Source organism: Amblyomma mixtum, chromosome 3 (genome assembly GCF_055824585.1).
Source record: "Amblyomma mixtum isolate Tamu chromosome 3, ASM5582458v1, whole genome shotgun sequence".
Taxonomy (NCBI): domain Eukaryota; kingdom Metazoa; phylum Arthropoda; class Arachnida; order Ixodida; family Ixodidae; genus Amblyomma; species Amblyomma mixtum.
Window position 1 is genome coordinate 116,921,984 of NC_143014.1, and position 23,759 is coordinate 116,945,742.

General features: G+C 44.9%; 1 protein-coding gene and 1 non-coding gene across 2 annotated transcripts in view; both read right to left on the reverse strand.

Moving 5' to 3' along the window:
* The window catches only part of LOC149351524 (uncharacterized), a 116,853-nt gene extending 100,335 nt beyond the window's left edge, over positions 1 to 16,518 (reverse strand). The window contains exon 1 of the mRNA XM_089580889.1: positions 14,108 to 16,518. Within this exon, the coding sequence (XP_089437015.1) occupies positions 14,108 to 15,949 (1,842 nt within the window). The 5' untranslated portion in view covers positions 15,950 to 16,518. The remainder of the gene's footprint in view (positions 1 to 14,107) is intronic.
* A 474-nt stretch (positions 16,519 to 16,992) lies between these two features.
* Positions 16,993 to 17,063, reverse strand: TRNAG-CCC (transfer RNA glycine (anticodon CCC)). The gene has a single exon. It is a non-coding gene; the product is annotated as a tRNA-Gly (tRNA).
* Positions 17,064 to 23,759: the final 6,696 nt, after the last annotated feature.

The window sequence follows — 23,759 nt, forward strand, 5'->3', positions numbered from 1 at the left end:
TACACAATAGCGTATACAACTTGTTCGGTCAAAAAGCTGTCGCTGTGACTTAGGATTGACAGGAAGGCCTCATAAACATGAAGGAAATATTCCCAGAGCACTCAAATGAAGAAAGAAATTCGCCGACATTGGGGCTCGAACTCAGGCCCTCTGCATGCCAGGTGGGCACGCAATGCATATGCCACAAAGGGTCGGTTCAAGCGTGTTAGAGGGGCACCAAGTGAACACATTGCAGTGTGTATGCCAGTGAGGTGTGTTGGGGATGTGCACTGATGTTATAGTAAATCTTAAAAAAATAAAACAGAAGGAAAAGGCATTATTGCATCTACTCTTAAGGCAAAGCTTAAGCCTCCTCCTAATTTTTTCACACTTTTCAGTACCCCGATCAAAAAAAATTGCAGAAATCCTCAGGCACCATGGTACTGGAAGAGTAACGGCTAGCTATCAGGGGACGTGAGTGACCAAAATGGCTATTTTTATTGCTGGGACCATTTTCGTAGCGGTTTAAAAACACAGACATTACAACTACGACAAACACAAGGGACACCCACTTCCAGCAAGCGAATACCAACTAGCCCAACTTAAAATTTTAAAGGAATATAGACACCTAATTTTCGTGACACGTTTTACTCTCTACAATGATGTGGAAGACATTACTATGCGTGAATCACCATATGGTAATCGCCTACGACCGCTAAATAATTTAAAATCAAATTTTTCTGTCATGCTGTTTCGGTTTCGGCTTCAACAGCTGAACGATGGCTGTGATGTCAAAGTGTGGTTATACGTGACGTGAGGCATGGAAAAACGTTAATATAATCGCTGCTTCGTCATTATAATTCACTACAGTGCTGAAGCCAGCTTTCCTCAAGAGAATGCAGAAGCAGCGATTATATCGACGTTTTTCCATACGTCACGTGACGTAAACCACACTTTGATGTCACAGTCACCAGTCGGCTGTTGAAACCGAAACCAAAACAGCACGACAAAGAAATTTGATTATAAATTATTTGGCGGCCGTAGGAGAATAGTGCTTGGTGATTCATGTGTAATAATGCCGTACGCATCATTACAAACAAACAAAAAAACATGCACCGATAAGTTAGGTGCCTATACTCCTTAACGAAGGCTATTTTTCGGTTAAAAAAGATGTTAAAAGGGTGTGCATAAAAGTGGGGCCGCTGCTTTCGCTCTGGAGTCAGTAATTTGAGCACCATAATTTTGGCTGCATTTCTTTCTTTGAAATGCTGCGTGAGACAGAGGCTTTTAGCATAGCGGAAGCATACTAGCACAGACATATACCAGTTAACCAGATACTTCTTGCACACACGCAGTGGAAGGGGCGTGGCCAGGCGAGGCCACTGCGCGTGATAGCCAGCGTGTGGTAAACCAGTATTTGTCCCTGCTAGTACATCTTCACAAAACTAAAAGCCTCTGTTAGATAATTAGCATAGCTGAGACGTACTGGCAGAGACGTATACTGGATTATCGTATGCCTGCTGCGTATGCACAGAGGTTGGAACCTGCCACTGCGTGTGCACAGTAGCCATACAGTACTCCGCTATACATCTCCGCTATGATAAATCTCTATTGATATGTACAGATCACCACGCGGGATTTGTCTGGGCCTGATAAATAATTTTTAATTCAATTATTTCTCTCAAACTGTTTTGGTTTCGATTTAAACTGTTGAATAGTAACTCTCATGTTACATACGAGTAGACACAACGTTGAGATTACGTGAGACATATAAAAACTTTAATACAATAGCTGCTTTGTTATTTTAATTGCGCCAAGAGCCGGAATGACAATAGATGAACCAACAGTTATTACATCGCAATGTTTTATGCCTCACGTGACCTCAACATCGCCCATTGTCTGTGACGTGATAGTCATCACTCAGCTGTTGAAACTGGCTGAAAGCAAGATTAAGTGAAAAATTTAATTAAAAATTTTTCACCACGATGTAGCGAAATTCCATGTGACAATTCATGCTCGCTGTCTTGTGCATCATGCCAAAGAATTAACATGCAATCAAATTTGGCGTCCCTATGGGTTGAATGGGTCAACAGACAAAATGGCGGCCAACAGACTCGCCACGCTGGCCAAGTCTGTGGCATTTCGCACTGCCATGTCTGCTCAAATCATTCGACAGTTTCTGTCCTGGCTAGTATTAAACCCAACTTACAGCTTTCACTAATCGCATGGACGTAAATGAGCAAACATGTCTTTAAAAATTGGAGTTCAGTGATATAATCCACGATATTGATCCTTCCTTCCCAGTGCGACAGAAAGCTGGAATAACCTCCCCGAACACATTGTCATTGAGGCTAATCCTTCCATATTCGGACAGCTCCTAATCGACCATCTCAGCGAAAAATAATTTTTCTGCACCCAATGTCAGCTTCCAAGCCCTGCAAACTGACCGGCCTGTTCTACTTCCAAAGTTGTAATCAGTTTTTGTTTATATTCTGCCACACTCTGTCATGACTTGATTATTTGAATTTGTTACTCGTCTTTTTTCGTCCTGTTCTACATTTTTTTTTCTATTCTATATTTTTCGGTATTTCTATATTCCTTCTATATTTATATTCATGTATGACTGCTGAACACCCCTGTAGAACCTCCCCCCCCCCCCCCCTTAAGTAATGTCCTTAACGGGACCTTTAAGGGTTAATAAATGATGATGATGATTGTGGTTAAAGTTAGAAATATTGTCTTGGCACTCTGATATTCAGCTGCGGCACATGCAAAGCACAAAACTTGTGCAGAAATTACAATTCAGTGAACATAATCCACGGAATTATGTTTCAAATTAGAAATACCAAAATGCAAGCATATTGCATTTTCTGCAATGATCCTGAGGCTGAACTTCAGTTTCGCGAATAACTGGTTGTGAGAAAGAAAAAGTAAGTGTTTTGTTCTAGGTGGGCACTTCAACCACGCTTTGAGGGAAGAAATCAAGGAAGTGAAAGAAGGAAGAGAGAAAGAGGCGCCGTAGTGGAGGGCTTCTGAATAATGTCAACAACTCAGGCTTTTTGCATGTGTACAGACATCGCACAGCCTACTGGTGGCTCTAGCTTTCAATTCTAACAAAACTAGACCGCCATGGTCAGGCTTGATCCCACGTCCTTTGGCTTAGCAGCTGAACGCTCCAACCACTGAGCCACAATTTCAGTCTAATGTCAGTTGAAAAGTTTGCGTGTTCAACTGAACATGTAAGCCAACACCACTAAACTGGGCCAAAAGAAACTGAACTTAAATCTTGCCCATCACGCTTTTTTTTAAATGGTGATGGGCAATGCTATGAGTCATGGTCAGGGTGGAAAAATGCAAACGCCTGCATTAAAGGCACTTAGTGAAAAAGTGCATCTAACCATATATGAAATCATCCTATATATGATGTATTTTGGTCACAGCAGTAAAAAACCACACTAAACACCTCAGCTCACATGAGTGTCTTCCATTACTCCTTTTAGCCCCCCAACAAACACAGTTTTAAACTGTAGCAAAATGGTCTTTTAGTACCCACGCTGCCATTTGTTGGCAAACCAAAAGAATGCTTTGGATGAGCCCTACTCACCTTAAACCGGATGCAAAGTGACAGAAAACATATGACACTACGCTGGACTCATGAGCCAGAAATGAAAGTAAGCTGATGACGAGCCTGGCTCGTCCAAGCTCACTAAAGGATTAGAGCCAATAAAAGTGAGACCCCTGGTCACACCTTATGAATAGGAAATATGCAGCACAACACCAGGCTTTGAACATTTCAGTCATGAACTGCTTCAAGCTAAAATTACCAACATCTGGAAGTCATCTACAATCATCCAAATTTCTCTGTGGTTACCATAAATTTTATCACTAAAGATCAGTCGTGCCCTATTTTGTTTCAGTAGATCACAAGAGGCCCCACTGCAATGCCATACTTCAGGAGCTCTTGCTCTCTCGTATTTTGCACCTCTTATTATTTTACACTTGCACTCAAAATATATGGGAACCAATTCAGATTGCTTACTGAAATGAATAAATGCACTTTAAAAATTGCAATAAAATAAAGAACCAACTCTAAACAATGCAAACTGTGCTCTCACCACAAACACAGCTAAAAAATTCCCTGATCAAACTACAGCAACAAGTGACAGTGTGTTTCTAGGAAATTTTCATTCACCTGGTTCTCAGAGTCAAGTTTACACATCAGTCACAGCTAACTATCAGACAACTATCTATCATACAAATGCACCCACCTAGCCTAAATGTACTGGCACATGGTGCATCAAAAGTACTAAAGGGCAGTAGAATGCCCAAAATAGTCGCAAATTGTGGTATTGTTATGAAATGGGGAGGATGCATGAAACAAATCAATAACTAAGTACTCCTCTATATAAATCATTAGTCAGAGACAACTCAAGAACAAAGTGCCTTTTCCCCGTCAAAGCACCCCCTTCCAGAAAATGGCGTCAGCTGATTCTCATGACCCTGCTAGCGTGACAATGCAAGGAGGAAATTATGGAGGGGTGGAACTATCCCCTTTCATCTGCCACTGCCTGCATTGTCACACTAACAGGGTCATGAGAAGGGGGTCCTTTGACAGGGAAAAGCAGCTTCGTTCTTGACTTGTACCCAATGTTTCATTGCCAACGCCATATCTTCTGGCACTCTGAAATGCTCAAATATTGATAACGAACAACCACTCCACTTTTGCAGCAGTTCTGATGAGCTTGTCCGGTCTGTTCCTTATTGATAAAATGATATTTAATGTGATTTGGTAACAATTGATCAGGAATTACACAAATAAATTACTTTTTAGCCATAGCAGCATCAAAAATCCATGCATTGCTTGTAAATCAAAAACTAAAATGCATTTCGAAAAACAAAAGTGAGGCACTTTCCACAATATCTTGTATTACTAATACTAGCTACAAATAGCTGCACTATCGCACATGGTCTAGATGGATACATCTACCCCGATATTGTTGCACATAAATATTCAATTACTGCACATTAACAAATTTAGAAACATTTACTTTAGAGCACAAGTTCATGTTGTAGCACCGAGAGCCATCATTAACACGACTAACCGCATTTTTTCTCTCTGCTGTCACAAGCATGAGATTAGACATATCCACTACCAAATTTACCATACAACCCTCCTGATTACTTGGTTGGAGACCAGCTTTAAGGCCTACTGCATTCCAGTGAACATACAGGCCAGGCAACAGACAGACTACTACGAGTCGCAGTACATTTCGGCATGGCACTGCCTGTGCCAGAAGGATATGGGAGCTTGTGCCATGTCTGCTGGCAAGATGAGGCATACTGCAGGCAAATGCTCACAACGAATATTTTGATGCACATGCTTATTTAGGAATTCGAAAAAAACGGGTGTCTTGCATAACATTAATTACTGACCGTGCAGTATATGCACGTTGTGCACTGCAGTGAGCAGTCCAGCAAAAGCTTCATGGGCAATCATCCCTGCACATTATTTTCAACCAGCTGAAATAAGTACAGCTGCAAAAATAGAACATACCAAAAGCCACAATTTTTCTTTTTAAAATGTGTACTCTAGTCTGTATGAAAAAAAAAAAAAGTATACTAAATAGTTTCACTGCCTACCCGACATTTAGCCCATGTTTGAGATATCAGTGCAAATTTTTCAAGCACATTCTTTAAAACATTTCACAAAGCAATATCAAAACTTGTTTTTTGTAATGTTTTCTTTTTAGAAGCAAGTCAAAAAGCAGATCAACAATAAAATAAAATAAATCACTTAAATAATAACCCCATGTCTTCCTTGGTAGTTCAGCAATAGTAAGTGGAGGGGCACATCTTCCATCCATTTTTAGGATCAGTTCCAATTCAAAGTTGCAGTTCATGTCGTAGTTTAGTGATGTCCCAGCATTTCTCAGCTCAGTCATATGGCCAAGAATATTAAAGGTAGTTTTATGATTGTAGAAGCACTTCTTAAACAGTCACAGCAACCTTCCTGCTGGTCCCTATATGCTATTTCCCAGCTACTCCTTACTACAGATAAAAGCATAAATAGTTCCCATCCAGCCTCAGTATAACATAAGTTTGCCACATTAACTGGCCAGGTGTTTCTGCAAGGAATGGCAGATATATGGATGCAAGACAAGCTTAGCACGCACTACTCAGTTTTAACCTTTAACCAGCTATAGAATTGCAGCTTTATAAAGGACATGTTCATATTTTGGTTGTGCACACTTCTATCTCTCTATTCACCTCAGCCCTTACATTTCAAGGGTTGTTTGTGTTCTTTGAGACGCAAGACAGGCATATACAGGTGCTTCAGAATGTACTAGAATTAAACAGCAATATGTATTGCTGTGCTGGTTGGTACACGTCGAGGGACAAGACAGTGCTCCTACAAACCACAGGAAAAAAATACATCCAGGTACAGCACATATGTCAACTATTCATTCTTGTCCTGGATTTGAGCACTGTCATGTACCTTGACAGCAACACACTTTGCTGTAGTTCGTATTCCTTTCGTTTCTGGCCTCTAACTCAAATTCAAAAGCAAGTTCTGTGTACCCTCACCGTTCTCACTTCCCTCATTTTCGTCCCTGCTATTTTGACAATATCTTACCAATGACTATGCTTGCTTTATTCTATTGATCACATACAGCGTGTTTCACCTAAGACTTTCTGCAATTTTTAAAAATAAGCTATTTAAATTAGATGCGCGCTTTTTCTGGCATAGCATTACCAGTGGTGTAGTGCATCATAATGCAGCTAAGACGTGCTAGCTAGCAGGCTTGTTAACCAATATTTAATAGTTAACTTTTAAACTATTATCGTTGGGCTCCTTAATTATTCAGAGGCATGTAGCCCACAGTAAGTAATGTCCATATCCGTTTTTAGAATTTCGAGAACGCGATTATCCTCGGCGCTGTGGCCCAACAAATTTCGCCTACATTGCGCCAAAATACATGCGGTTTGAGAAGCTTGCAGGCAAAGCAACCTCTCCAGTGAGCCTAATTCGTCGAGATAGCCAAAATTTGTTGGGCCACAGCGCCGAGGATAATCGCGTTCTCGAAATTCTAAAAACGGATATGGACATTACTTACGGTGCGCTACATGCCTCTCAATAATTAAGGAGCCCAACGGTAATAGTTTAAAAGTTAACTATTATATATTGGTTAACAAGCCTGCTAGTTAGCACGTCTTAGCTGCATTATGATGTACTACACCACTTACAATGCTATGCCAGAAAAAGCGCGCATCTAATTCAAATAGCTTATTTTTAAAAATTGCAGAAAGTCTTAGGTGAAACACCCTGTATAATGATATATATCGGATATGTACAGTCAAGCCCACTTATAATGAACCTGTCGATCACATGGATAGCGTTTGCTTTCTCCAACATTCCTAGTAACTGGACTTTCCATATTAAAGCCGAAATACACCGTCGGGCAAAAGCGCAGTTTATTTGCTTAAAAAGTGCATTATGCGCATCAACAAGGCAAATCTCATCAGGGCACTTTTGTCATATGCTTCATACTGAGACTTCAGCTGCCAATAAGTTGCTCTAGCAGCACGAAATAACTAATCACCATTGAAGCTTTCATGAAAACTGGTGTTAGATCACCCTTGTCATTACCTCCATCAGATAGGAAATAGGGGAGTTCCCATAATTGGCGTCCAGTAGCTTCTTTTGTTCGTGGCTCTGTGATATTGGCATCAACATTTGCACCAACACAGTCATCCCAGGCGACATTGGGTGCAGCCAGCTATGCATCAACGATGCATTGTCACAAATCCGATTTTGAGATCATGCATCGTTCCCGAGCCCACGCAGTGACAAAAGTAGTGCAATGCAATGCCTGCACGTAGCAACAGCACAAAAGATAGACAGCCGACTGGGCATGCATCGCCTGCCCAGTGACCGGCTGGGCCAGCAAGGAATACTACGTGACTAGTATTCGAACATCGTAAATTTGTGCCATTGATTGATCGGCGACTGTGCACTGTGGTCTCGATTTCAATGCAGCCCCTGTCTCACGTCAATCAGGCTTCTGCTTCCCATTTAGGCCCTTTTCCCAGCTGGCACACACAAACGCACGCATTGACATCGTAGGTCTTGTAGCTTGTCAACGTACGCTTGGCCAGTAGTTATTTACAGCTTCAATGCTGGCTCTTGTTTTGGTTCTTAGGTCGCTACGTTCTATCTGGGCGGTGTTTCGAGGCTAGGCGGTGTCTCAAGTTCCACATTTGTGGGAAGCGGGAGTTTTTTTTACTGTGGAGATCAGTTATGGCACCCCCTCGATCGCTGTAACCAAGTGTTGCGGCCAGAGGAGTTCATTGTATCTGAGACGCAATCCCATTGCCCTAATACATGCATTGATGGCAGCTCACCATCGTTCGTAATAAGTGAGCATTCATTACAACTGCAGCCGTTATAAGTAGGCTCAACTGTATTCTACTAGTCACTGACATAAGTAGGATATATCTATTAGCTCCAACACCTACCTACTGTAGGAACTAACAGAAGCTAACAAGCACTAAGTTTTTTCAGAGATTTCATTTTTGAATAGCCTTTATACAACACTTAAAATTCATTTTATCACAATAAACATTTGATAAAACTCATTTACAGCCAATTATGGCTTCATTACTTTGTAAATTCTTTTTCTCTTCTGCTCACAGAGATTTTTTCATTATACTCTTTAAACGATGTCCCATCAAAAGTTTTTCCTTTCGAACCTCCTGTTGAATACTTTTGTTTCACAATTTACAAACTCTCTTGGAATAAACTTACCAGACGACTGAAAGGAAAGCTGAAGAGCTTTAAAAAACTAAGCAGAGTGTATGTGACTATGTAACTAAATAAAAAAAAAGTATATTTTCCAGATTACTGCATTTATACCAAGCCTGAAATTGGTGTTAAATACAAAATTTGAAACCAGAACTGCTTTCCCTTGAATCAGCACACACTTAAACAAAAAATTTGACAACAGACAAAGCTAGGGTGAGGCAGTTGAAAAGGGACAAGAAAGTAGTGCTTCAAGTTTAGCTTTTATGAACTTTGAATTGCCTTCAAAAATTCCATAAAGATCGCCTTTTCTACGGCCATATATGAAATCCTTACTCTGTGACCTGACTAAAAGAAAAAAAAAAGCTGCTTGCTCCTGCTTCTGTGCTCACTATATCAGCAAAAATAGCTTCTGTTTTGACACCACTACATCACCCATTTGTGCACACTTGATCAGCTCATGACCACAAGCACAACAAGAAGGCAAAGTCAATAGAAACCACGATCATGACCCTTCTGACTAAATGTCACTACACTATAAAAAGTTTGAAACTGGCCAGACATTGCAGGGACTGTCAAAAGTTTTAATGTTTTCATGCCATTCAAAGTATTGGGATGAATAACCCATCACCATATCAGGTCTCCATTATGCATCCTGAGCAGTTAATGGCTAGTTTACCCACAGCAAGAAGTTAGACAACCACAGTGTGTGACAGTAACAGGTAGAGGTCAATACTGCCTGCTTCTGCAGTATTCAGTATTACTTTTTGTGGAAAATGTGTCAGACAGATATAATTAGCAACCAAAATGAAAAAAATTCCTGTTGCATTGTGTCCTTTCATCGTATTAGTAACACCCTTTGTCAATACTGGTAACAGACTACACAAAGGACAATCCCAGATAAGTGTGAAGAGGAAGGTTCCAAAAAGCATAACTGCTCCACCATGAAGCACCTCTCTACTCTACACGGATATGAAGAATAGCCATTTACATTACAGACAAGTTTACCATGTACTATTGGGGACAAAAGTGGTATACCCCACGCGGCGGGAGCCAGAGCAATGGAAAACTGCGGCATTTTGGCGAGCTAAAGCACGAAACATTGAAACGAGCCAAGCGACATGCCCGCTGATAATAAAGGTCACGCAGTGGCTGTCTCAATCCCAGATGCTGCCTGTAGATGGCGTTGCAACGCAGTTTTCCGTTGCTTCGGCTCCCGCCGCGTGGACTATACAACTTTTGTCCCCCGATAGTACATGTTAGGCTGTACCATGTCACGTTGGGTGTGAAATAAAATGGGCCTGAAATTACATATGTCTAACATCTGTCCGCAGGCAAAGGCATCCTGCTTAAACGCCTGTGCCATTTCACAAATCCACAACCTCAAATCAGGTATGCAGCCCAATGTAAAGAGTACATCAAAAATGAAACTCAAGCAAAGGCTGCTCTTGCCCTATACTGCTTCAAAAAGCTGGTGAACAAGAGCCTATATTGTATTGCAGTTCTGAACCAGAGTCTCGCTTGATGTCAAAAAATACCCCTATCACCCAGCATAAGGAAGGCTGGTCATTTCAGACACAGTTGCCACAGCTTATTAATGAAATAACATGTGACCCTGCAAACAAACAAACACTCTTCAGTGCCATGTTTACTTACCAGGAGCAAGGCTGGCACTGTAATGGTCTTCAAAGAAAGTTAGGGTGGATCAAACTCAGTCTATGAGCTGATTTGAGACAAGGTCTCCAGATTAGCTAAAGTTTACGCAACCTCTCGTGAACATTTCCCATCACATGACTTTTCCCTACCTATTTCAAGGTTCTTTTCAATCCAATCCTTTTCATCACCACAGGGAATGCACAATAACAGTTCTATATTCTAAGTTAATTCCTGCATGATGCAATAAACAGTTTCATGTCTAGCTGCCACTAATGAGAACTGTTGTGTTGTGTTCAATCGTGCATAAATAGCTAAGGCTATCATGTGTAAAGCTCAAGCCACTAATGATAAGGTCTGACATCACACTTCAAACGTCATGTTACATACAACACAACATGCTTGGCATAATTGACCAAAAATGCCCGATTTCGAATTTTCCCATAAAAGCAGTACTGCAATGCTTCACTAAGCATGTTGAATAGTGCAGTAGTCTGCAAACTCAGGTTTGCAGACAGGCCCTGTCGCAGTTTGTACAGCTGCTTTAAGGATGATCAAAAGCAAATACATCATCTTTCAATTTCTCTAATGGCACTCAATAACGACTAGATACATCACAAAAGACGGTTTCTTTTTTCCCACTAAGTTCTGCTGTTTCATGCAATAGGCACAGACCGAACTAATAGATTTTAATGCGTCAAAGCCATATCACGGCTAACAAGCACACAGTTATGGAAAGCTCCAAATTAATCTCAACATCCGGGGGTTGTTTAAAGTGCACTTGAACCCATAGTGGTCAGGTTTTGTTATACAGCAGCAGTTACAAGGCACGGTCCGAGGGTGTGCTACTGCAAGAATATTCTTGAAAACACTCAGTTAAAACAGAGGCGGGCATCACAATCAAGTGCTTTCGTCATGCTTTTCCCAACCGTACCCTTCTCCTGGATTACTTATCCTGCATGTTGGTGAGTAACCTCTACAAGCATGATCCCTCCTTCCCCTCCTCCTAAGTGATGGCATGACCAGACAGCTTCGCAGAGGAAACAACATCACTCTCTGCTACATTAGCACATCACACACCAACCAATTAAAGTGCTTGCATCTTTGTCATGTAGCGGGTGGTGGTGTTTTGTCAGCAGCAAAAGAGGAAGTGGTGAGGAGATTAACTAGGCCAAGAGAGAGTGTGAGCTGCCTTTATTTGAATTTTTACTGTCCTTTGCAGCCTGCACCACTTTTAATATTTTTCAAGCTCACAACTGCCCATTCCATTAACTGCACTTTTTTGTTTTCAACATACAACCAAACCCAGTGAGAGGAATGGTATGGTACGGCGCATCACAGTATAGTTTTGGTTTTATGGGGTTTGATGTCCCAAAACGACTCAGGCTATGAGGGACGCCATAGTGGACGGCTCTCGATTATTCAAACTACTGGGGTTCTTTACTGACATCGCACAGTACATGGGCCTCTAGAATTTCGCCACCATCGAAATGTGGCCACCGTGGCCACGTCTCTCGGGTCAGCAGACGAGCACCATAACCTCTGAGCCACCGTGGCGGCTAGGTATGGTATGGTATGACAGCATGGTGTGTGGTATGGTATGGCATGTTATGTGGGGTTTAACATCCCAAAGCTGCACATGGACTATCACAGAGGCCACATTGGAGGGCTGTGAGTTAATTCTGACCACCTGCAGTTATATAAAGCTAGCAGATTAAAGTGCACCAAAATCTCAGTACATGGACAGTTTTGCATCTGCCTTCATTGAAAAGTGGCCACCGCTGCCAGCAATCAAATCTGAGAACTCCTGTTTGGCAGCAGAATACCATGACAGGTAACTTTCAAAAAAGCTAATTTTTTAAAAATAAAAACTGAAAAGTCCAACCCTTAGCTGCTATAAGGAAGTAAGTTGGACGGCTAGCCGACAGAGATCCATAAACGTAAAACGCAATCTATACGCACAAGCCAATGTTCAAAGAAATGCAAAGGAGGTTGTGTTGTCAACTCAACATAGATGTACTGGACACAGTTATGGAAACGTAACAAACACTGGCTACTAATATTTTCAGTTTCAATCAAAGTGACTATATTATTTATTTTAGTGCAATAAATCTCCCATTTTTCACCAAAGTGGCAAATGAATATGGCCCCCAGTACATAATTGTTTTCTGTGACCGAACAAACTGGTACCGACTTGAGTATGGCCACAATGCCAATGAACTACAGCCATGATGAGATCCTGCAAGCTGACCCAATCCAATTGCCATGATTAGTTCAGTGGATGCTATGACCAGTGAAGCACTAAAGAATTTCAGATGTCACAAGCAAAGTATAACACTTTTGACTTGCCGATCAACACATTTTGGTACAACAGCTAAGGAAAGCTCTATAACTGGTACTCATAAAAAGATGTTTAGCCTGTAATAAATGAGGGCCAGTCTACCTTGCAAACTGAAACCAGTGAAATCACCAAACCACAGCTAATTATCCATAGCAGCTATGATACAAAACTGCTTTTACACTGCAAATGTACACATAAGTTTCAGTGCATCTGATCTTAGTCACTGAACACCACTGAGATTCATTACGGCAAATTCACACTGGAAACGCATGTCCAAAACAAAAATTAGCAGCTACGTATTACATTCAACTACTATAATTACCATCGACAAATAAATACTAAACATGGTAGCACAAACTCAAGCCAACTATTGCATAGAAACAAAACACAGCAATACATATAACAAATTAAGTTTTACAATAATTTTCCCTTTCTGTTCCAGCACTGATGCATTCTTCAGAGACATCTTGGTGCCATAATTTAAAGAGTTAATTATATGAAGTTTAATGGCACAAAAGCAACTAAGGCTAGAAACCTTAAAGAAAGTTACCAATAAATGCTTCACTGGACTGCCCTCACAGCATTTCAGAAATATATGTGGTCTCAATAATCACCGCAGTATGCAGCAAGTAGACAGACAACTACAGATACCCAAGTGTAATAGTGAGTCATAAAAGGTTGCGCACAATTGGAGAGCAGTATATGCATTCATAACAATCTGCAGAGCACCTGCATTAGCAATCAAGCTTTTGCAATGTGCTCAGATATCCCCGTCCCAAATAAAATGCAGTAAAGCCAAGGAAAGAGAGTCAGTAAAGCAGTTCATTATTCTGGCTCTTTTTCCTCCAATTCTGCATCAGCACACAGGACGAATTGCAATTATGCATCATGCTAAAATAAGAACTCACCCAGGATGCAACACATGCTGGTAGAATCTCATATTTGGACACTGTCCACTGGAATATGTTTTATAAGCATAAGGTACTATGAAAGCTGGCAGATGATTCCATATGGATCTCAGCTGAAAGTATATGCAAGCATTTGCACTTCTGTTAGCTAAGCAAGCAAATTAAACTACAAAGAAATGGCAAAGAACACAGTTCAAGCCACTTCTTTTTTTGAAACGAAACGCGCCGGTAAAAGTGCTGCTGGAATCAACAGCAAGCATTTTAATAGGCAGCCCACAGAAAGGACAACAGAGAAGGAAATACTTTAGTGGGAGGCTCTGATTAGAATAAAAGTTCAAAGTCATCTGGAATTTTCTGTCATTTCTGTCGCTGGCTGAACCCTGGCAGCCAACTTAAATGTGTCATACAAAAAGCATAAATACCAACCCTGGCTTCTTCAGGTGGCGGAGGCAGGACAATCCAGTTGTACTTGCGCATCTCTACTGGGACTCGCATGCGCTCATAGTCTTTCCACTGGGAGCTTAGGGATTCGAAGCAGGTGAGGCATGAGACTACTCCATCCCGAAGGGTGAGCGCACCTGCCGGCCTTGGATGCTCCCGTAGAAATGGGAAATCGCGCACAGTGAGCGTCCGCACCCGTCGCCGGTAGGTAGTGATGCCACAGATGTAGCAAACATAGTGGTGCGTGTTGTAGCGGCGTGCTACCCTGGCTGCATCCTCTGGATGCGGCGAGCTCTCGTAGGCCAGCCACTGGGCCATGAGCGAGTGGAAGCAGAAGGTGCACACACGTGCTGTGCCAGTGCTGTCGAGTGCACCAGGGCCCGCATGCGACTCAAGAAAGGGAAAAAATGGCCCGGGACCCTCACGGCTGCATACGGGAAAAGTCTCGCTTGTTGGCTCAGCACAGACAAAGCAGCTGCCCTGGGAGGCTGACGGTGGTGATGTCAAGCCAGCCGTATGGTAGCGCCGTTGGACCAATGGCAACCCTGCACTCTCAAATGCATCCCACTGGAGCTGTAGCTCAGCACGGCACTCAGCACAAAGGAGAACACGGCCCTGGTTGTCCATTGGCCGTGCAGCAATGGGTCGCGCCACGTCGCGCAGAAAAGGAAAGTGCGGGCCTGCTGCCGGAGTGGTGTCGCAAGCGACCAGGCTCTCCATGGGCCCAATCTTCTCACACAGGTAGCAGCCCAGGTACTTTGTCTGCGGTGACAGCAGCTGCTTGCGGAGGACACTCGCAGGCGACGACGACGCCACGGCCGAAGGCGTCGTCGTCCCCCCCTCATGCAGGATCTTGAAGTGGCGCTTCGACTCGGGCACGTTGGAGATCTCAAAGACACGCAGCTGACGCTGCAGTGACTTGTTGCACATGGAGCAAACCAGAGCTCGGCCTGTGGCCGTGAGCGGCTGAGCACCTGGCGGAGGGGCCACAGTGCGTAGGAAAGGAAATACGGGCTGCTGGTCAGGTCCAGGCACTGCGCTGACCACGCGCTGTGCGCTTACCGGGAACTCGAGGCCACACGTAAAACAAGTGAAGGCGCGGGACGGCAGTCGGTAACGGCGCTCGGAGTGGGGCACCGTGTAACGCTGGTACGAGTCCCACTGCTCCAACAGCGACCGATGGCAGGATTCACACGCCTGAACACGGCCAGCCGAGTCCATCGGCTTGGCACCCGGCGGCAGGGGATGCGACGCCAAGCTGGGAAAGAAGGGGCAATTAGCGATGGGCTTGGCATACACATTGGCTAGTGGTCCGTTGCGGCTGCAGCTGCCGCAAATAAAGCAAGTCTCATTGGTTGCTGACGCAAGCGCCGTGGATGCGGCAGGTGCTCCTGGAGCGGGTAGACTCAAATCTAAAGCAGCAGTGGCAGCGACGGGAGAGTGGCGAGAACTCCGCTCCGGACTTTCTTCTTGTGCCTGCATGCTGGGCTCCATACCAGCATAGGGTCCGTTGTCAGTGCGCTTCAGCCAGTACATGCGCTTGTTTCGAGGAGTGCCATTTTGCTCGTGAGCTTCCCACTGCTGCGTGAGAAAAGAGAAGCACACGGGGCAGGCGAGAACGACACCTTCGGACGTCGGCCGGTCTGCGCCTAGGGGTGGGATGTGCGTTTCGAGGAACGGGAAGTAGGGGCCACGATCTCGCGGCCGCGAATTGAGCGGGTACTCAGCCCCAGGACTGCTGCAGACATAGCAGACGCCCTCGGTTGAACTCTGGGCCGAAGATCCAGGCTCTTCTTTGACACGGACACCGAAAGCAGTGACAGACATCGCGACCGTTGCCCGATTGGCGCCCGAACACTACCACTTCACTTTCGTTCAAGACAGAGAAAACATGTTGAAATCGACAGACAGCACAAGAAAAGAGCTGTCCCGAGGGGCCAACGACCACCGCAAGATGACGGCAGGATTATGCGAAAATCCTTCAGCGCATAAGCGACGTAAACACGGTACGATTTCAAGGGCGCTCGGCAGCTTTCATTGTCAAGTGCCGCACACAGAAAGCCCAACGAACCCCGTGACTATCTTGCCTTGGTGGTGGTCTGGTAGCTTCCCCGTGAGTAGCAGCATTGGTCCACTTCTTGACTGAAGTTTTAGAAAGTCTGAAAAACATCCCAGACGTCGGTACACAGCACCAGGGGCCAGCTTGTCGCCGTAAAGTTCCGTTCAACTGCCCGCGCCATGCTTTGCGTACAAAAGTCGGCGGCCATCTTGAATGAGCCGTCCCGGCAAACACTGCGGCGGCGCACGTACTCCCACAGATCGCACCCCTGCCTGGAGCAGCAGCAGACGAGACATCTGTCCGTCCGTGGTCCGTCCGTGCTCCCCTCTCTTTCTCTCCCTCCTCCCCTCCGCCCTCCGGAAGTTTCAACTTCTGAGGCTTTGAGGGTTTTTAGGTTTTTCCTTTATGGCATCTTGAGCGCTTCCTCCCGGGGGCCTCTCCCCGTATTCTTGTCTTTATTTCAGTCGCGGCCACTCGTAAATAACGCCGCGATAGGCGTTAGAGGAAAACCGGAGTCGCCCGGTTTGTCGAAAGCACAGCTGACGGCTACCCTTTTGAGCTGATATCCAGGCCGCGGCGGAGAATTCGTCGGCGAACACCGCTCCTGCGTTATCGGCGACGTTTGATAGTCCCACACACACCATGGTCGCACATAAAAAAAAAAAAAAAAGCGAGCACACACAGGCTTTATGGCCTTATCGTGAGTGTGATGCGTTCAACAGCGTTTCAAATCGTCGAAGCCATAAAAGCAATGGAACAACACAATAAACATAAAATACAACAAATTATTCGTAAAAAAAAAAAAAAAAAGTGCGCCGCCCGGGAATCGAACCCGGGTCGCAAGAATGGGAATCTTGCATGATACCACTACACCAGCGGCGCACAGCTGAAAGGTGCGAATAGAGTATGAATTTATAGTGTTCAAAACAACGTTACAATATTGGTGTGTAATTTTAGGCGGATTTAAATACTTTTTGCTTTCAGTTATATTTTGCCTTTTAAAGCTTCTTGTACGCCGTCAGTAAGCGACTGTCATCATAATGAGGCCACTAGGACTCGAAAGCTATGAAAGCAGTTCATCGTTCATCCGGCCAATCGGCTCGTCTCGTGTGAATGCTGCATGATCGGGAGTTTCGTCGTGTGTTCAGGCATAGCTTATTTTGAAATGGTTCATTATTGGTGCCTCGTTCTGTTTGTTCTCACATCCGTGATCTCGTGTCATTATTATTTTTTATATATGTGTGTGACAACGGTGTGGTTTGTCGCTCAAGTTTTCTGAGGCGTTTCGGGAGTTTGCTTGCTTTTCGGTGTGCATTTTTCGCGTTTGAAAAAAAAAAATGCCGTTGTAGATTCTTTTCTTATGGTTTCAAGGCAAAATTAAGGAACTGCTGCGCATGCGTTTGATGACAACTTGTGCTATTGATGTTGTTTCCAAGTATGCACGCCTTTTCAGCGTTTACTTGAAGTGAACAGCCCTCTTTTGCCTCATTAGTTCGCGTTATGCACGGCCAATTTGTTCTCCATGCGTAACTTATTTTATTGTTTATTAACGAATATACTGCATCTGCCCATTTGCTCGGGTGTGCATACCCTGCTGTGGAAACATGCGCACCCGTGTCAATTGGGACTGTCCGGAACACAGTCTTGCTGGCGTGAAGGCATGAGGGCATCACCTGAGCAGTACGACAGTACGGCATGCTCGCGCTAATCACACGACTTGTGGTGCGGCAGTGACGTGCTGAAAAAACATCTGTAGCTGGTGGAAGGAGACGCTCTTGAAAACGGTTAATACATGTATACTGAAGAGCGACAGTTTGTTCTCCCGTCGATGTTGATGGGTCCAACTAGTTTTTCTTTGCTGCGCGTCACGCTGCGAGGCCGCGCTGCCTTTCTTTCTTTGACAAATGGCAAAATGTAAAAGCAAGGCATTGAACATCTTGCCATTGGAAAGGTAATGAAAACAAACAAAAGGACAATGCCTAAACGCGTCAATACAAAGTAAAAATGACATTCGCGTTGTGTAAACAGCAGCGCCAAAGAACGCGTCATGCAGAACTGCACACTCGGACTGCTACTCTTGACTGCACACTCCGAACTGCGCGCACCGTCGACATACAGGTGAGCAAAAAAGTAAACAGCGTTGAAAAATGACAACGTTGGCAGATGAACCGCGGGTGGTGCGAAATGAATTAATTCGAGTGCGATAGGAGGAGTGCCCGGACGCGATCGCTGCCCGGAGGGTTAGCATGCATGCAAAGAAATAACTTTCAGCCGTTTATTTGCGGAAAAGGCGGGAGTGAGTGGGGGCACCCCAAAAATGACCGGCAGAGCGGGTATGGAAGGAATGTGACACACATTCAGCCAAACTGGTGGTGTCTACACTAGCGTGCGAACATTTCCACGAACATGACCGCCGCTCACAACCGCGCCACCGTGCGTGTCAGAACAAGCTGCTACGACCTGCCAAATCGTTTGGTCTCAACACACTTGTGGCGCGCAAATGGTCATCGTACGTCCATCATTCGGTGCAGCTGCTCTGAAAGGTAAATGGTAACTCGTTTGCCGAGCAGCTCCTTTCAAAGTCGCTGTCGCAGGAGCGAAAGTGTGGGAAAATGGGTTTTCAAGGTTCTTGCATTAAGTGAAGCACTGATACTTTCCTCTGGAAAGTGACGCAATTAAGGGGGAAAATAAATGACTGATGGACCTAACCACTGAAAATATGCAAAATGCATGAAATGCTTCCTCCGGAGGTGTGGCGCTGGCACTCTGAAAGAACGTGCTTGCAGAACTCTGCGGCCCATCTTCAGCTACTACTACCGCGTTACTGGTCTACCCAGCAGAAGGCTCGTACACGCCGCATTCAACTGCAGATCGATACTAATTAAGCTTTTTTGTGATTGAGAGATACGTACACCATTGCCAATTGATGTGCCTAATTATATATACACCAAAGAAGTTCTGCTCGGACTGGCTGAGCTAAATTTGAAATGCCCCATCAAGGCACCGACTTGGACTAGCCACTGGTACAAAACTATGCTTGAACGTTCATGCGCGGTAGTATGTTTCTTAATTAATGTCGGTATGTAAAATAGCAAACTAGAAGAAGGTCTCATCGTGAAAGTAAAAAAAAAAACAATCTACATTTGTTCTTTTACGAAGCCCGAAATTCAAGTAGCGTTCGTATGTGTTCAAAGCGGGGACAAAAAGGGGGGGGGGGGGGGGGGGGGGTTAAGTCAGAAGCCTACGGCGCCAGTAGCTAATTCTCCCCCTACCGTGTCCGTCTGAAGTCGGGACGGGTTAGGAATGGCGACAGCGGGTCGCGCGCTTCGGACGCTGTCCAAGCCCGCGGGGATTGGGAAGAAAGACCGCGAACAGCCATGTCGGGGCCGCAAGGGGCCGACGACCGTTTCCCGTTGAAAGGAGATTCTGGGGAGTCAGTGAGGTCGGCGACTTCAGAAATAGCTAAGCAGTACTTACTGGCGCCTCTAGAGTCGGGCTCTGGCGAGCACTGGGCTCCGCCTACTTGTATGTGCAGTGCCACTGCACCAGTATTGGTTGGAATTGGGCGAGAGCCGGTTTATTAAAGCTCCGCCCAATTATCGAGGGGATAAGAACCGCTGCAAACAAAGAGCGGGAGGAGCGCGCCGAGTCTCAGTCTCGGCCGCTTTTCTACAGCCCTTTTTCAAACCGCCTTTCTTCAAACCGCCTTTTTTTAGCCCGCAAGTTCTTGTTTTGCTCCGTCTCCAATAAATCAGTTTTGTCTCAAGAAGTTTGGAATTGCTGCCCCAACCGGCAACGTGTCGCCGGACGAGCGGACGAAGTACCGCTGACCAACGTACGATCAGACCAACCGGCCATATCCGACCTTTTCTTTAACTGGGGGGGGGGGGGGATTTGTTGATAAAAGCAAGGTCTTTACGACAACCACTTGTAGAGCCAGTCCCCCCACGTTCTATCACTACGTCTTGGAATGCCCACGTCTAATGTGTGTCCCATCACCCACCCCAACCTCCAGGAGACCGTCCCAGCAAACCACAAACCTCTCAGAGACGTCTAGCTAGACATCTCTGAGAGGTTTGTGGTTTGCTGGTGTCCTCCTGGCCACACGAGCCAGAGCACAGCTCAAGCTGATCGACTGGGCCAGACTGCAGGGAGACCCGGGCTCTTGAAATGAGAAGCCCTCCGGGGAATGTTTTCACTTTTCTATGAAATAAGGTTTGTTCTCTATATCTGCTTACGCAAGATTGCCTCCAGCAAATCAATCCGCCCCATCGTTAATGCCTTGCGCGAAGCACTTTCCCCTCTCTCTGGAAGTTTGACCTCTCATGAGACAACCTGTATAATCTCACCATGGCTTTACGAAGACAGTACGAATTCGTTATCGTTTAGTGCAGGAATGCATTATAGTGGACCCTCGATTAATACGAAGTCGCCTAATTTGACATCCGGTACGTTTATCCCGCCAACATCGACTGTATTAAAAAGTTCCCCTTCATTCGAACTCCGCATATTTCGAACATATTATCAGTGACATTCGTTCACCTTATTACGAAACGACTGCATATACGTTCGCGGTTTTCTGTCCTGCATAGCGATTTTCTTAGGCCCAGGTTGGCCTACGATAAAGAGCACCCAGAGTGAAATCAGCGCCACGTATAAGTAGCGTACATTACAAACATGGCGGCTTGGGTAGCAGGATAGGTTATCCATGTGTTATCCAGGAGGGTTTTGGAGAACAGGAAGAGATAGAAGACAACGAAAGCCTCGGTAGAAAATGAAGGCTGGTTGATGAAAGGAAAGGCGCAGTAACTGTCCCATTCCTCGCTGTAGAGAGAAAAAACCTTATTTGAACTGAGGTTAGAGCATGTTCAACTTTCTTAGACGAAAATGTTGAATATTGGAATATTGTAAGGTGCTGTTATGGAAATACTGAAGGTAATGCTACATTCTTCCTATGCTTTGCAAAATATTTCTTTTAAAGTTCCATCACTCGATCGCATCGAGTAGTTAAGATTTCTGTAGGAAACCAGTGGGGAACGTTTTTGTCGATAGCGAAAACGTTAATAGCAAAATAATGCAAGCCTGCTGAGGGCAGATCTGCGCATATATTGACTGTTATAAAGAATTCTTACAAGATATGAAAAAAAATGCGTTCATAAACTCTTTCCCGCTGAAAAGTGGTGTTGTCCAGAATTGTAGGGTATGGGAGGCCCCAGGGGTTAGCGATATAAGTCCAGGGCCTCATCTGCTGCAGATATATCCGGCTGACCCGGGCGATCAGGTAACGCGCTGTCGTCCAGGGCCGTGCTCGGTGGACACCTCAACCGCGCCGTGAGAAAAAGAAGGAAAAGAGGAAGGCGCTGTAGTGCAGGGTTCCGGAATAATTTCTACTATCTAGGGTTCTTTAACGAGTGCTGACATCGCGCAGTACACGGACCCTTACATTTCGCCTTCATCGAAATGCGGCCGCCTGAATAGAAAATGCATTGGCGTCTGTGGAACTCCCGTGGGAGGAAACAACGGTAATCCGTCACGGCTGCTTTGTATGGAACCACAGTGGAAAAAGGTGGAACAATGTTCAGGCGGGCTTGGATAGTACACGAACATTCTTGAAAAAGGTTCAGCAACCCTGCACGAACATGCAGGCACTCCAGTTGGTAAGCTTCACAACATCGCAACGCTTTTCAGGGACCAGCAACGAGGGCGACGCTTGAGCTCCACAATAGAGTGCATGCAACTCATACACTCACCTCCGAAACGGAAAACGTTAGAAAAAAGATCACGAACATCCAAACAATGTTTGACCGAAACATTAACGCAACACTGTTGTAAATTCAGTACTACCTCGAAACCTTGGCGCGAAGTGCACTTGAGCACTCCAGCTCGGTAGCGCTTAGCGCTGCGAATAATTATCAGCTAAGGTTTCATAAAGGGCTGGTACATATTGCGAGGATAAAAAAAGTTGTTGGTGGTCACCGCCCCCCACCCCCCAGTGAACCAAGAATATTCGCCGGACATCCCATTTAAATCCGAACGTCCGCAGCCCAGATTGGATGTTGACGGGATGTTTGCGGATGTTTTATTGCCAAAGAAATACTACGCTAGGTTTTGAGCCTTCAGCGTGGTCCCGGCGGTAGTCACGTTTGACCTTTAGACGGCCTCCAGTTTCATGACGCGTGGAAGCGCTCGCGTCTGTGACGTCATACCGAGGTATGAGAGGGTGTTGGTATGAGGCCCTGGACTGGCATGACGTCAGGCCCTGGGCCTGACGTCATGCCTCATCTTCAACTTAACAAAATTTTCCATTTGAACCTCTTAAAATGCGCCTGCCTCAGCTTGCATACATAGCGCAAAAATTTCATTAAAAAACATCACTTATTAACCACCCACCACTAGCACATAATGGACACACTTCACACTTTGGCATAGGAGGATGAGCCCATGACTTCAAAAGATTAGGGTGTGAGGTGCATTCTTGTTGTGCTATGTTCTAGTGCTCTATTTTAAGGCGGAAGCCTTTAATGTCTCATCGTTGTAAGTATACGAGTTGTCGACAGAAATGTCACGCTTTTCAATTGGTCGAAACGGTCGTGACGTCACAGTGCGCGAATTTCAAACGGGGCCAATTGTACTTTGGCTAGTAACCACGCAACCAATTAAAGGGATCGTATAGTGATGCTCCCAGTAAGTGGGAATGAGTTTAGTTAACCGCTTAATTACCCAATTAGCCTAATTAATATTTCTAGTCAGACCAGATAAATAAAACCGAGTAGGAAATTGGTCGAGTTCGGGAATCGAACCGCGGTCTCCGGAGTGCGAGACGAGCATGCTAACCACTCCGCCATGCCAGCTCTTTTTTTTTTGTCTTTATCGCCTGTTTTGACAGATTACAACAGATCATAAACAGATGTTCTGCGCTGCACTCTCAAACATCAAGAGCGGACATGTGTTTCACTCGCGTGAGAAAAAGATGAAGTTATCGAGTTGATGGGAGAGTTGTGTTCCCTGAAACGCCATGCCAGCTCGATAGTTTGGAATGAACAAAGGCGCGTGAATACGGTGTCTTCGTTCACTCCCATCTTCCTTCCTTCCCGTTACGGCGAGGTTCAGGTGTCCACCGAGGTTGCGAAACAGATACATTTCCTTTCCTCAAAAACCAAATTACCGACGAGCAAGGCGTAGAACCGAACGAGCGATGGCGTTCTATGGACTCCCTGGCAGCGTTGCAAGACGCTGTCGCGTTTCACTCTTATAGGCGAAGCTTAACAACACATCAGTGACACAACCAGCAACACCGCGCGTAAGGCTTTCGCCTCACCGCACTTTAGGTCAACAAAGTGCATCCCTGAATTTTTCGCCCTCTTTGTGGATTGCAGTTCTTGTCAGATTAATTAGAGCTATTAATTATTAAGAGTATCTTGCTGCCAATATTTCCAGGATAGCCTGCCTGCAGGATGGCATCACCGTTTTTGGGAAAGTTGTGTGCATGTTAATTGTTCTTCGGGTGTTCAGATAATACCAAGGAATTGCTACTTTCAACTTTATATATGTTTTAGCAGCTGCCACAAAATGGTCCAA